Genomic DNA, 15,119 nt, shown 5'->3' on the forward strand with positions numbered 1-15,119 from the left:
GAATGAAAAAAAATGGAAATGGGCAGTTAGTGTAAGATGTGTAACCAAATTCCTTTTTTTAGGTATTCTTTTAATGTAGGCTATACAGATGAGTTTTGCAGTCACTTTGAAACTGTTCTCATCTGACCCCTTTATGTGCTGCTTTCCATTTTTCCCCCTTCCCATGTCAAAAGTTTATTACGTGTAATAGTTCTTGATATTAGATTGTAGCAGCTTTTTGTGGAAAACGGGTATTTATGTCTGTGAAGTAGTCCACTTCTGCAAAACACAAGCTGCCACTTAAGTTAATCACGAGCATGTGGTATTTCCGTTATGTGAAAATCTGGTGACCTGTTTGAGAAGATATGATTGTATCAAATAGGTAATGGGATTACCATTCCATCATCCTGCTGGATGTGCAATAGCAGAGGTAAAGACAGGAAGCATGGACTCTTGTTAGTGGAATCTTGCCATGGCCTTGAAAGTAGCTGAAACTTGGCTCCAGGCATGTGAACATACAGCAATCCCTTTGGTCAGAATGAACTTTCTGAGTTCTTCAGTGTGGCCATCTTCACGTTTGAAGGGATGCAGTTGTTTCATCTGCTTTTGTCTGCCACTTGTGCTTGGTCAAGCTTTAGCTCTTCTCTCAGTCATTAAAGCAGATGGAAGGAGAGAGACTGGCCTTTGAGATGTAGTTGATTCAACGGTATACCATGCTACTTACTGAAAAACTTTGTGCTTGAGGTTGAATAAGCTTGATGCCATTTGTATTTTGGTTCACTTTTTCTATATGGGATGGTAAGCATCAGAAAGTGTGGACAGTTTTCATATTGCAGATGATTTGGGAAAAAAAATTTCCCTCTGCTCTGTGAGAGGATTAAAAACACTCCCAAACTGCTTTCTTGTGACCATAGCAATTTTCTCAGAAGAGTTGAAAGCTGGGGCACTACCAACCATGTGCAACTTCAATATGCATTTCAGAAGCCTTTGCACGGCAACTCAAAGCCCAAAGAAGGGGACAGGATTTATCACTCTGTTCCTACTGTTTACTCATGATGTCTTTTCTTCTAATGAAGTATATAGCAATAAGCTTAAAACACCTTTAAGCTACTTACCTGGTAGTCAACAGGTGTCACCAGAAATCAAAGCAATCACTCATCATGTTAACTTCTTTGAGATGTTTTTTGTTCTCACTACAGCAGGTTGTTTATATACTGAGCAATCTTTTCTGCTCCAGTAATTGCACTCACCCTCTAATTTACATATAGAATGTCTATTTGCAGCATTGCATATTATATGGATGCTGGGGAAAATACAAAGTTATTTGCCTTTCTATGTTTTACTGTAAAATTTTTGCTTTATTTGGGGATTTAGCATTATGTAATTTACCCACTTTAATCTAGTGCTTGCTCAATTGATCAAAGGAAAGGGAGAAAGTGGACATGGTGTTAGTTGGTTAAAGGCTGGACTTGATGATCTTGGAGGTCCTTTCCAACCATACTGATTTTATGAGAAAGTAACATAAAAAGATAAAGTTGGACTTCCTAAGGTTATTGCTCCTGCAAATGTATATTACACGGCAGGTGGTTCTTATCAGAAATAAGTTAGTCCTGAATATAATTATCAGAAACCTTGATGGCTTCTTTCACATGACTGTCAGTAGAATGCAAGTGAACTTGTAGGAGAGGGAATTAGTAATATACCACAGTGTGTAAATTCTGAGAGCTATCATATATATCAGTACCCAGATCTCAGCCACCATGTTAATAACTTGTATATTTTCATGCAGAAATCTTCCAAAGTGTACAAAAGCTGTGTAAATGCAATCTCAAGGTATAATCTCATTACCTGGAGATGCAATCCATTCAAAGTGTCCATTAGTGTCCCTGCAGTTCCCTTGTTCCCATTACCTGCATGAGATTTTTAACTCCCTAACCGTGACAAAACCTGTGTCTATTCTTTGTCTTATCTGTAAACATTGACCACATTATAGTGTATAGAACAAGGCTGGCAAGTCAGATACAAGCCAAGCTTGCGAGGTAGTGGCGGAGGGAGGAGGGACAAAAGGCTATCTGCCCTCAATAACTGTTTAGTCATGTGAAGGGCAAAGGCTTTTTCTTGAATATAATCTTGGTTTGGTGTGGTTTGGTGGCAACTCACCTTATGGATGGAAAACTTTGAAGTTTTTTTTTTTAACATCTGTACCTGATGGGGAACCTCAGTCTTTCTGAAGTAGTCTTCTGAAAAAGAAATGTCTATAAACAGAATTTGGTAAGTGTGTGCACTGCATGATACTTAGAAAATTTGAGTTATGCATGTTCAGTGGCTTCCTCCATGCATGATTAGAAATGATTTTTTTTTTTTTTTAATTTAACCACATGTATTTCTTGTTTTTGTTTTTTGTTTTCCTTCCCCCAACAGCTGGCTTACCCCTTGGTGTTCTAAACTTGGCCAAAATAAAACCGTATCAGAGAGGCTTTTTCTGTAATGATGACAGCATCAAGTATCCGTTCCATGACAGTACCATCACATCCACTGTCCTCTACACAGTGGGGTTCACCCTGCCCATTTTCTCTGTAAGTAGCTACTATATAGGGAGCTTTGGTGATGGGAGTAAAATGTATGCCTTCCAAGAGCTCAGCACTGTAAATGAGTTGAAGACAACTTTATATAGGCAAAATCCCATATATGTATAGTCATATGCATGTGAAAGGTGCTGTTGCTACTGTTTGCACAGAAAATCTGAAACTAATCTCTAACTGCTAGTGTTGCTAATTTCATTTGTTTTAGGAATAGGAAAATAAGTGTATTTAAACTAGGCTTTTATCACTAGAGAGGAAATTGTCTTCCAAAATGCTGTGGAATGATTACATCTCTTGTTCAGAATGGGGTAGTCTGCTAACTTAAACACTTATGATGTTAAAACTTGGCACTGTAATGCAGTGCACACACCTGTAACTGGTGACTATTGCTTCTATGTGCTTTCTTCAAAAATAAGCCTAATTTTGACTCAGAAGCTTTAAAATAATGAGACTCTTTAAAATAATGAGACTACTCTTTAAGGAAAAGTGGGATAAAATGTGATGCAGAGACTGAAAATCTAATTTCTTGTAGAAAAGAGGCTCAGTGTTTTAATGACCACATGATTTTGATGAACAGTTTAATTCTTCAGTAGTTTTTTCTAGCAATATTTCAAGCTTGCTTGTGTCCCAGCTTTTAGTAAGGTTTGAGCTGATTTGGAGAATTAAAATTTAGTCTTGAACCTGAAGCTACCTTGTTTGTCCCTGCAGTACTTGACCAAGCCCTGTGAAAGATTATGATAATGTTTTATTATCTGATAAGTGTGTAAGCTGAATTAGTCTGTAAGAAGTATATGAAGTGGTTTAAGAATAAGACAGTCATTAAAATAAATGAACCTGTATATACTTGCATTACTCTGGCTTTCCCATTACTGCTTATTTATTAAAACTTCCATTAGACCCCTGCAGTAAATATGAGGTTGACACAACAAGTAATCACTAGTATAGTTTCACATTTAAGGAAAGTTTGTCACTTTGACAATTATGAATATCTTCAGCACACCTTTGGAAAAATTTATTTTCCAGGATGTTTCCTGTGTACCTTGATTGATATGGGTACAGGTGAACTAACAATTGCAGGTCTGTGCACTTCTGGACTTTTAAAGAAATATTCTAGCTTCTGTTCAATTATCTGTTGAATTGCTTGATTTTTTTAAAACTATCTTTAAGTTTTAGATTTGAAGTTGTTGATGTAATATAAAGTTGATGAAGAGTGTGTTTTTTCCTGGCTCTAAAGCCATGGAGAAACATCTGACTTAGAGCTAATTCTCATGAAAGTCGGGACATCTAAAGAGTGGTATAGAGTATTATAATTTTAGATAACCTTTGTTGTGAAAGTTACAGCTAAAAATTAGATGTGTCAGTAATTGCAGCCTATTCTGATATTTTTCTGCTATGATACTTTTGTAGGAGTCACACAGTTGATTTTCATTGCTTGTCTTTGTGCAGAAGGCAGGAATTTATAATTGGAACAACTGCTTCTAGTCTCCATACTGAGAGGTTTTAAAAAAAAGTTCTAGAGCACTTATAGTTGTTACAATGCAGTCTAACCAGGTAATTTGCTTTTCAGTCTGAACATTTTCCAAACCTTAAAGCAACTGCTCAGAGTAGTTAAGATGTTAACCTGTCTCTCTTAATCTCAGTTTTAGATGTAGAGAGCTCTTTGGTCTCATGCAAGAGGTGAAAAATCTTCCATAGCTTCTGAAAATTAAGGGCTAGAATAAGCTGTACAGCTAGGGAGTATGAGACATGGGATATTACAACTTCCAGAATTGAAAATGCATTCTGGTTGAATGGTTTCTATTTGTAGATGTTCTGTTCATTTGGGCTTTTCTGGTAACTTCACCTCCAAACGGACCTTTTTTTCCTGCAGTTTTTTCCACTTTGCTTCTTCAGACTGCTATCTTCAGTGACGTTCATGTAGCTTAGCTTCCCTTAGGTCTGCAGTGGATGACATTGGGGAGGGAGGAGTACAGAGCAAGGAAAACCTCTCTGAAACAAACATCCTTCTCACCAGGGCAGCAGAACAACAGCGTAACCTGAGAGCTGCTGAGTGTTCTCTGCTCCCTTTTCTGGTTCTGTGGTTCCCTGCCATGGCTTTTCCTGGCAGTTCTGTCCCAGAGCTGAAGGCTCCCAAGTAGGTAGGTTTCTATTACAAGATGGAGTGATGTAGAGAGAGGAGTTTGGAAATTCTAACTCAGCCAAAAGCCTGCACTGAATTTCTGGGAGACAAAGTAGTACTCTACAACTTTTTGCTGTCAAAACAAGTAATGCAGATGCTGATGTTCCTTACAGGGAAGTGTTCTTTAGTAAACTGTTCTGGTTCAGTCACTTCTCTGGGATAAGCACTGCTGTTTTGAGTGTCTTTGAGAGAGGGGAACGTGATGGGGCCTGCAGGACTTAATTTCTCCACCTTGAACATACTCAAAAGATATTTGGGTAGTCAGGTTACATTGATTTCTAAGTGGTTCAAACAACAACAACAAAAAAGGCTGAATCAAAACATTCCTAGGGTTGGTGTGGCAAAATGTCTTCAGTATCATGATGACTTCCCAAAAGGGACTTAGGTGGCTTTGCTCATGTGTCAGCTTTAACCTATTAGGCATTAGGCTTAAAGTTTTTGGGAACGTCTGCTTATACCATGTCTAACAATGTTATGACAAACTTTCCCTCCTACAGATTAGCACAATCATACTTTGGGGTCAATTTGTTGACTTCTTTTATGGTGAAATAAATGTATGTTTTATGCTGTTCATGAAAGGGATGCATTTTGAAGGGAAACTTATATTGACAACAACTATTAGATTGACCACCATAAGTGCTTACTGAGCTAATTTTGTATGTCTTCATGGACAAATGTAGACTGCTTGATAGAGATTAGTAAATCAGGAGATTAATAAATCAGGAGAGTAATGAAACCTATTGATGTAGGTAGATGTGCTTTTCACTTTTTCGGCAGTGTCAAAGCTTTATGACTCACTGCTGTTAGTTTTGCAACTAATTGAAATTAGAACTGTTGTTTGACACTAGAGTGGGCTTCAACTTGACTCTTAGGTTTCAGGTTACTTGTAAGAGGTTTTATTATGCTCTGAGCAAGACTTCCTCTTACATGGTAGACTTTTTAAAAAGGTGCTCATGTTTTATCTTCATTGTGTTTTTTGGTATATTTATGGCATTGGAAATTTTTTTAGGCAATGCTGTTGAACTTCATAATCTGTCATGAGTTCTATTTGATACTAACTGTTCATCTTGTACTACTACAGATCAGCATTACCTCTGAACCCAGCCTTATCCTGAGGAATAAAAATTTTTGGTTCTCTTTTTTAAAGCAAACATAGTAATAATAACCCATGGTTTTACTCTGTGAAGGTTTAATATGCAGGTATTTAATGTGCACTTTACTGAGTTGTTGAATTGATGAGAAATTTCTGGCTGAGATCTATGCTGTGGGGCAAGATGCTGAGAAGTAGCAGCAACCAGCTTTTGGCTTCACTTTTTGATCTGTCCATGGTGTGAGTGTTCTGATGGGTTTGAAATCAAGTGAGGAAAGATTTGAGGAGCACCATTTGCCTCTGCTACTTGTTCAAATCACTCTTACTAAGTGCAGTTGTATTTTAAGTAAATAAACTGTAGGAACTTGCTTTTTAGCCCTGTGGACTTGGTACTGTACTTTCCTCAACCCTTCAGATACATTTCTTAATACATTGAGTAAGTCAGTCGGCATTTTGACAATGAGAGAAACTCCATCCAAGGGCTTTTAAAATGCTGAGTGAAGCTTGGTCACAGCTATGAGAAAGCCAGGCAGTCACATTGATATAGAGTGATTTTATAAGTATTATTTAGTAGAGTCTACAAAGGGGTAAAATGGAATAGGGAGGAATGTAGGTAGAGGGAGTTGGAACTTAATTAAGTCTTGTAATTTAAGGAAAAAACCCAAACAGTCTATGATAGATAGATAGATAGATTTTTCTTTCTGTCAAGTCTGACACACAGTTACTAACAATATACTGTTGACAATTAGGACTGGGACCAGAGACTGGAAGGGGTGTAAATACGGGAAAGCAACTCTGCTAGGAATTGGAGACCAGCATTTGGGAAAGTAAGGCAGGGAGTGTTCCTTTTTGTGCTGCCTCCCATTTCCCTTCATCTGGCTTACATTGTTGTACCTCTTTCTCTTCTACCTGTAAAGAAGTGCTCATGCAAAGAGATTTTTATCCACCTTTTCAGGAGAATGTCAAAAAAAGGAACCATTCATCTTAGTGAACTGTGTAATGATGATTTATTTCTTGGTAGGTGCTCTTCTGAACTCTAAAACTCCTATGGTAGCACTGTTCTTATACTGAGGAGAAGCCAAAGTCTTAATTTAATCTGCAAAGAGGTTTTGACACCCTACTCAACCTTCACAGAATGTGAGCAGTAATAGCAGCTGAAAAGATTTAGCAAAGCTTTTGAAAAACCTGTATTTTTCCAGACAGTATTTCTAATATTGTAATGAATACTGTGGATGTTTTTGCTGATAGAATTAGTAGTGAAATATCTACAGCATATTTGGGGGAAATGTTAACTTCTGCTTTCTATCTGAACTTCTTGTGTAAGGAGACTTAAACCTCAAAATATTACTTAGGCTTTTTAAAAAGTAAGCCTAGGTATCACTTCTGGTTTAAAGCTACAGCAATGAAGTTGGCAGTAGGTAACAGCACAAAAATGTTGGCAGATTTTTTTTTAAGTGCTGGGAGAGAAGACAACAAAATCTTTTAAACTTTTGTTGGTTTCTGAACTCTGGAGAAAGATTATTTCTACCCACTACTTAAGAACAGATATTGAAAGCTACTTTGTTAGAAATATACACACTGTTTCCTGGTGTTTGTCATATCTGTTCTTATCTTAATCCCTGTGATAAATGAGAAAGATGGAGAACTCAGGCTAAAGCAGCATTTTTTTAGAAAATCTCATTATTTAGATATGTATATTCAAATATTTGCTTCAACCAAATTTTAAGAAACTAAATAGTTATGAGATTGGAGAATGAATCCTTAAATGAACAAATAATTCACTTACCTGTGAGAAATGAGCGGTAGGAATAAGTGGTCCTTGTCCTTTGCAAGTGTGTGCAGTGAGGCAGCAAAGTAGGGAACTCAGCAATAAATAAAAAAGATGGCAGTAACATAGCTGGTGAAATACAGCATGGATAAATGCCAAGTGATATCCTTCCTGAGGAGAGTGGGAAGAACAACTTGAGGGAGGTGTATGATCTTATGTTCTCTCTCTTCAGAATTGTAATGTCCAGCTTTAGTGGAGAGAACAACATCATGCCCAGTGAAGAAACCTGACCATGATTAGAAATTTGGAAAGAAACAGACCTGTGTTATAAAGGATATTTATGGAAAAAACCCTAATATAATCTGTCAGAAATCACTCCAGTTTATGAGGAAAATTAGTCCATTATACTGTATGAGTCAGACTTTTGGACAAGGGTATAGTAATTGTCTTGTCAGTTGAGCTACTTGTGTTTCTACTCCACGTATTCTGACTGAAACATTCCAGAGCCTATGTTTCTCCCTATATCTTTATAACCAACTGTGTTTGCAGTTCCTTAATTCTTGGATTCTTGTTGGATCAGTATTGATCTTTCTTTCTAATATCTACTGCATATGCACTTGGCTGATTTACAGCCTTTAGACTCAGCTGAACTATGCAAAATCAAACTCTTGTTTTTGAGATAATGAGGAATATATCCTAGCAGTCCTTCTCTACACCTCAGATGAATTAAAACCAAATGCATTTGCCAGTTCTGACTGAATACTGTTTTGAAAGAAATTTCTTGTCAAATGATTAGAAGTGTTAATGCCTTTGAAAAGACTTGTCTAATGGTCATGCTATTATACTGATATATAACAACCACAGAAAGCACATTATATTCCCCCTGCTATTTTGAACTGACAAGCTCCCAACTCAACAGAGTTATTTAACCTCCAAATGCATGACTCTGAACTCATTACTCAGTACTGCACAAATCTCCATATGTTCTCTTGCCTCAGTCCTTAAGGGTTGTTTTGCAGGCAGAACTGGCTGGCCTTGATCTTCCACTGTATCAAAGAATTGCCAGCTCTGTCAGCAGTACATGTGCTAGTTATTCATTAAAAATTCATATGCACTGCATAACACCAGCTTGTTGGCTTTATCCTTGAGATTACCCTACAGGTAACCTCTTCCCAGCCTTATAATTCCTCCTCACATACATGTTGTCATTTTCCCTTTAGGCAACTTCACTGTGTTACAACTAGTTTAGAAGATGAAGTGTACATCAGGGAAGCTTTCTGCTATTGTCATATGAGAAGTATTCAGCAGAGAGCCTTTACTGCTCCTCTGCTGTCTCCGCTTCTTACATAAAAGGAGTATTTAAACTCTCCAATTTCTTCTGATTTCAGAGAAAACTGAGAAAAATGGGTATTTGTAGGATATTATAGGATCTTTCTTTTGACTGAATGTGGCAACGTGACTGTGGCAGATGAGCAGGATTTCTTCTCACAGTGATCTGCTGTTGAATCTTTGCTACTTGTTCTTGAGAAACTGCTTTAGATGTTCATGTGAATAAACCTACTGTTAAAGTACACCACTTCCTATACTACAGTAAACATTTTTTCTTCAGTTGTATCTGTGAAATGAATGATATTGACACTAGTGATGGTGGTACCATTATGAAGACAAGTATCATTTGGTATCTTCAGTCATATCCAGTCCACCTGTACCAGGAGCTTCCATACTTAGAAACTTGCAACTGTGATGCAAAAACTTACCTCTGTCTTCTGAAATTAAGATATCTGTTAGGTGAAAAAGTAGCATGCCTATCACAGCTATAGGGAAACTCTACTGTTTTACTTGATGTAGTAAGAAGTTTTGCCTCTTTATTACTTAGGACAGTTCTTCTGCATGTTTGTTCTGCTTGCAGTAATGAAAAAGCTTAACTGTTTTTTGCTATCCCTTTATTGTCTTAAAGGGAAACTTCTACTGCAGAAAATATTTAAGCTATATATTTGAAATAATTTTGATTTTAGAAATGAAAACATCTTGAAAACTCACAAAAGCAGATTTTGCTGATTTATTTAAAACAGAATAGAACCCTTGTTATTGTGAGAAGGTTCTCTTATTGGTTTCACATGCCAGATACACTTGATGCCCCTCTGGTTTGACTTCTACTTTTCTTCTCTCTCCTACCAGTTAATAATAGTGAAGTCAATCCATGTGTGTTGAAAAGAGGGAAATTAAACCTGCTCCATGGAGCATGTTCTGAGGGATTAGGTATTGACATTGGAGAATACTTTAACCAAAAGGTATTAAAAGCCCTATTGGCATTGTTTTTAAGGCTAATGACTGCCTTGGATTGAACCAGAGGTAAATTACAGCTGTTGTAGTTCTTTGACTTTAGCTTACAGTTTAATAGTGTTATTTTGATCAGTTTTACTGTAATCTGTTTTTTAGAAATTAAAACTTTTCTCTCGAGCTTTTCTGGAGCATGTATCCTTTCAACACTGAAAGGTGCTGAGAACGGCAATAAGATACATGACTGGAGGACTTGCTTCTTGAATCTGTTGTGAAGTTGGGGGAAATGGAAGAAACCCTTGTTATGTTTACTGTATAAGATTTATTAGCAGTATTGTATTTCAGTGCATTGCTCTTCCATTTAATTGTTACTTAATGGCAACCAATTAATGGCTACCATGTAGATATCCAGAACTTTTAAGGCTCAAAGTAAAACAGGTGGAAAGAAATTATGAAAGAGAAGACAATAATTTTATTTTAGCTGTTCATACTTGCTTATAAAGCAAAACAGGAACAAACCTGGAGTTATTTGGTATTTTGTTTCCAAGATCTGGATACAGGAAGGTGCAATTACAGGCTAATTACATCGTAATCTCAATATTGCTGAAGAATGAGCATGTACATTTCAAGCAGCTTCACTCAGCATGGAAGAACACAGATCCTCACTGCATGAAGGACTTAATTTCTGTGATCCACATACCAGTGCCTTTTATTTCTGATTTAGTAGATGGAAATTACATTTTAAAAAGCTCCCCTCCTGAACAGCCCTATCATTCAAAAAATTTTTCAATCTCTCACTTTGAGAAGCTGAAACATCCAGGTGTAGGTAAGGTAACATGACACCATTATTCACAGAGCAGGTTTTTAAAATGGGTGGTGCAGAGATACTGATTTGATGTCAGTGACACTATCTAACTATAACCACAGGTGTTTGTGGCAGTGTGCTGAAGCTGTGATAAGGTTTTTTTGGGCTGAACTTAATTTTGTGAACAACTGCTTTACTATGATAATCAAAACTACCAGCGCTGAAGAAGTAACCATGCAAATAATTAAGGAACTCTTATATGTATATGCCTAATTCTCTACATGTGGAAATCTAAACAATGTTTTTCTCAAATACTCAGTGTTGGATGTTTGTGGTAGTATGTGTGCAGGGCAAATAATGAAGTTTTCATTCCAAACATTTTCGAGGATAAATGGTGTTGGAAACACCATTAGGTTATAAATGGTGTTTATATAAATATAATATATATATAAGTATAATATAATATATATATATAAAAATAATAACAGCATTAGGTTGACAAGTCAACTTCCCTCACCATGGCTGCACATGCTTCTGCCTCATCCTTGATCCAAGTCAGCTAAATACTGAACAATTGATGGTGTATCATGACAGCTGTCACAATACCAACAGAAGGGGAGATAAAAAATAATGTTTGGGCTGCAGTATTTTTCAGAACCCTTATATTCTTCCTGTTAAGAGAAAGGGAGAAGAATTTTTTCCTAGTAGGAAAGGCTGTGTTTTTGTACTGTGCTGCGGAGTCCAGCTTCTAGGGTCTGTGCTGGCTGGTATCTGAATAGTAGTGCAGTGTTTTGGTGAGGCTCTGGCTTGGCTCTTAGCCCATCCTGCTGTCTTTCTGCTTTGTTGGTGTGCTTGGATGGCTTCCAGAGCTGTGTCAGTTGTAGTCCTGCTGGCATGGAATTGGAAACAACCCCTCTAGACAATGACACTGGTCTTTTTCTGCCACTTTTGGAGGGGAGGTTTTGCATGCTATTCGTTTCATGACTACAGCAGTACAGAGGGTACATGGTTCTTTGCAACAGGCTTAGCTAGAATTTGTGGACCCACATGACAGACATGTAATTGCCTGATCAAGGAATTAGGTTGTGTCATTCGCCAGAGTTCACTTATGGAAATTTTCATCTTATGAGCCGTTAGTTTCTTATTTGTTCTTTTGTTTTCAAATGGAAGTATTCTTTAAGCACTTTATGGTGTACAAAACAAAACTGATAGCAAATTGTTGGTAAAATCCCAGTTGCTTCACTTGTGATGGTCCCAGGAGTCAGGCTTAGTTTGGAGGACTTCATGGGTGAAGGGAAAGAGGGAAGAGGATTGGAAAGGATCCTAGGTCTCTTCCCTAACAGTTCTCTTGATGCTTTGTTGGTATCTTTTTTTATTCACTTTTTCTCCTGCTCTTTACATCTTTACTTTTATTTGCACATGCTTATTTGGGACTAGCTGTAAAGCTGGAAAGGAAGAGGTAGGCTATGCCTTTGCACAGAGGTCTTGAGGAAAGAACTGAGACTACAACATTTATTTCTGCTGGGAGGGAAGAAATGAGGAGACTATTTTTTATCTTTCTGATCCCTTATTGTCAGATGGGAGTGTCTCCTCCAGATAATTTTTGTTGTGTTACGCTGAAGTAGTATGCATTTTATGTGCAGCACAGCTGTATTTTTAGGTATAAAGCAACGGATTTTGTGCTACTGGGCTCTACATGCTTAAGCTAAAGAAGATTATTTATTGTTTTGTTAAACAATAAATAGTAGTTTTGTCCTCTACTGCTTGTTTTCCATACAACCATTTCTTTCCAAGAGTATCATTCCATACATCAATTGTGCAGTTGTTGTATGTGTGTAAAGGATGGAGGAACAGCATTTAGAAATGGGATTCTATCAGTTTGTGGTAATTTGCATCCTATTTTGGGTTTTTTAAAAATCCTTTGGTGTTGTGACTAGTTTTGGTTTGTGTTGTGGGCACCTTGACATGCAGCATTGTGCACCTTAATATTGTGTTCTGTAGGTATTAGATTGAGCCAAAGGCATCATCTTTGATGGAAGAGATGGGAATAAAATCTCCATGCCTTGAGGCTGTAGGGCTTGTGCAGTGACCCTGTTGTTCTCGGAAGATATCCAGTGTGTGAGGAAGCGGGGGGATCACATGCATGTGCAATTTCCTTTTCTCCATATTCCCAACAACTCTCTCTGTACTTGCACTCCCTGAAAAGCACCTCCTTTTCTGCTTTCATGAAATGCAATTTATGCTCATCTGACTTGTAAAGCTGTCCAGAGAAGGTGTAAAGCGGCAACTGTTGCTCACTGGAATATAAAGAAATATTTGGTAACTGTGCCAGTAGCAGCAGATAGAGCACCTCAGTGGCTGTCACTGAACTATTTATTCAGTCATGGCATGCTTCCACACTTGAAGTGCCACAAACATGAAGATGAGAGGAATTCTGCCCTGCTCTTCTTCATTCAGTAATCCTTCCTGGAAGCTACCAAGTCAATGCAGTAGTCATTGGCCAAGGGAAGTGCATAACCTTCTAACTTCCTGCATGCCCATTCCTCTTTATGCACTTCTCTTTGGAAATGCGGGGGTATGATCATCGCCAGTTTGTTTTGGTTTTGTAATGTATTTTGTATTCCTTTTTGCCAGCTGGCTTGCCTTTTGCAATTCTCAGTTCACGACGTACCCCCTTCCAGAGAGGCGTGTTCTGTAGTGATGAATCCATCCGGTATCCATACAAAGAGGACACCATTTCTTATAAATTATTAGCAGGAATAATTATTCCTTTCAGTGTAATTGTTGTAAGTTAAACTTTTCTTCATTGCCTTTGATATCAGTGGGGGTGGGAAAGAGGGAGGAGGGGTAATCTGTTTGTACAGATTTACAAAACTATTCTGTAAGATTTCTTATCCTTAAAATAATGTCCTTAGGCCGGGTGCTAAAGCAGTAGAAATGGTGGTCTGGCAAGAATAACTAAAAGGTTTTCTTTAATTGAAGCCAAACAGCTAGAATTATAGAACAGAAAAATAACACTTTAGAACCTTAGAACCATGGTGGCTTAATTCTGTCATCTGAGAGATAAAAACTTCTTACCATATTTGTTGAAAATATGTCACAAGTCTTTATTTCAGAACCTGCTACATTCAGAATATCAGTGTGCATGACCTATTAAGTCAGCATTTGTTATCTGCCACAAAATCTTTGGAAATACTTCTGTAAGTGGAAATGTAACAACAGATACTAGACTATTTAAGAGAAAGATTACGCCTTCCATCAGATGTTATCAAAAGCATAAATAGAATAAAAAGAGTAAGTAGGTGTGAAGTTCTTCCCTGGATGTTTCCCTGAAGGTCAGGATAAAACCCTGGGCTCATTCGTATTTAAATTACCACAGGGGCTCACTTCATACTGCACCTGGCTGAAAACAGGGTATTTTTCTTCTTTCCTCCTCTTCATACCAGATCAGTGAGCTGAGCAGATTGTTTCTGTGACTATCAATTTGGGCTCTTGTTCTGACCACAGCTCCTAGCTCAGCTGACCTGTCTCAAGCATATAGTGACTCTCAATCCCTATTATTTAATTATATGCTGTCAGCTGAGATAACCTAATAGCTTACTATGTATCGACAAAAGTTGAGGTCCTACTATTATCCTGCTTGTTGCCACTTCTTGTGGCTTGTCTGAGCCAGGATCATCTGGTGAGGCTCCTTAGCCTGGCAGAAGACAGCAGTTTTCCTTGACTATGTGGAGTGCAAATGGCTCTTGGAAGAATACCAGTGCTGGGGCAGAAAGTAGCTGGGACATGTCCTCATGAGCAAAGGGGACAGCTGGACCTCTTCAGTTAACCATTTCATGTCCTAAGTCTGACAGGGACTGCACTCCAGTTCCTACAATGGCCCTTCATCAGGGGCTCAAGATCCCTGTCCAGATGTGGTAAAAATCTTCAGTCTCTACTGATGGTTCTGTTGGGTGGCATCCAAACTCATCAGAGCCACACTTCGAGCAGAATTAAAGCTTTCTTATGCCAAATAAGATTTTTAGGCACATAAATATTTATCCAAGTATATTTAGGATCCAAAAATGAAAAGGCACAGCTAAATGTAATCCTCACTATCGACCAGCTGTTTCTCTGGGCTAATAGGTTCAAGTCAGGAGGGATATTATGATAATCTAACTCTGCCTTGCATAGGGACTACACAGATTTTTAGCAAGGTTCCAGCATAAAGGTCAACTTGCAGCTCATATTTGCTTTTGGGTGGAATTTTTCTACAAGTGTAGAAATACGTTCTGAGAACTGAAACTATGACTTGCCTGGTTTCCCTCTTCTTGGAAAAGCTGCATCAGAAATAGAAATGCTTCTCAAACAGATGAAATTTTGGGGGGGGTGTGGGGGTGTGGAGGGTTTGGGCATTCTGTTAACTAGCAAGTGGTTTATGCTAATGATCCTGCTTT

The 15,119-nt window shown here is 37.9% G+C and overlaps 1 protein-coding gene across 1 annotated transcript in view; it reads left to right on the plus strand.

Moving 5' to 3' along the window:
* PLPP1 (phospholipid phosphatase 1) overlaps positions 1 to 15,119 on the plus strand; it is a 60,979-nt gene that overhangs the window by 13,796 nt on the left and 32,064 nt on the right. Inside the window, exon 2 of the mRNA XM_058864639.1 lies at positions 13,318 to 13,469. Within this exon, the coding sequence (XP_058720622.1) occupies positions 13,318 to 13,469 (152 nt within the window). The remainder of the gene's footprint in view (positions 1 to 13,317; positions 13,470 to 15,119) is intronic.

The sequence above is a fragment of the Poecile atricapillus genome, chromosome Z (genome assembly GCF_030490865.1).
Source record: "Poecile atricapillus isolate bPoeAtr1 chromosome Z, bPoeAtr1.hap1, whole genome shotgun sequence".
Lineage (NCBI taxonomy): Eukaryota > Metazoa > Chordata > Aves > Passeriformes > Paridae > Poecile > Poecile atricapillus.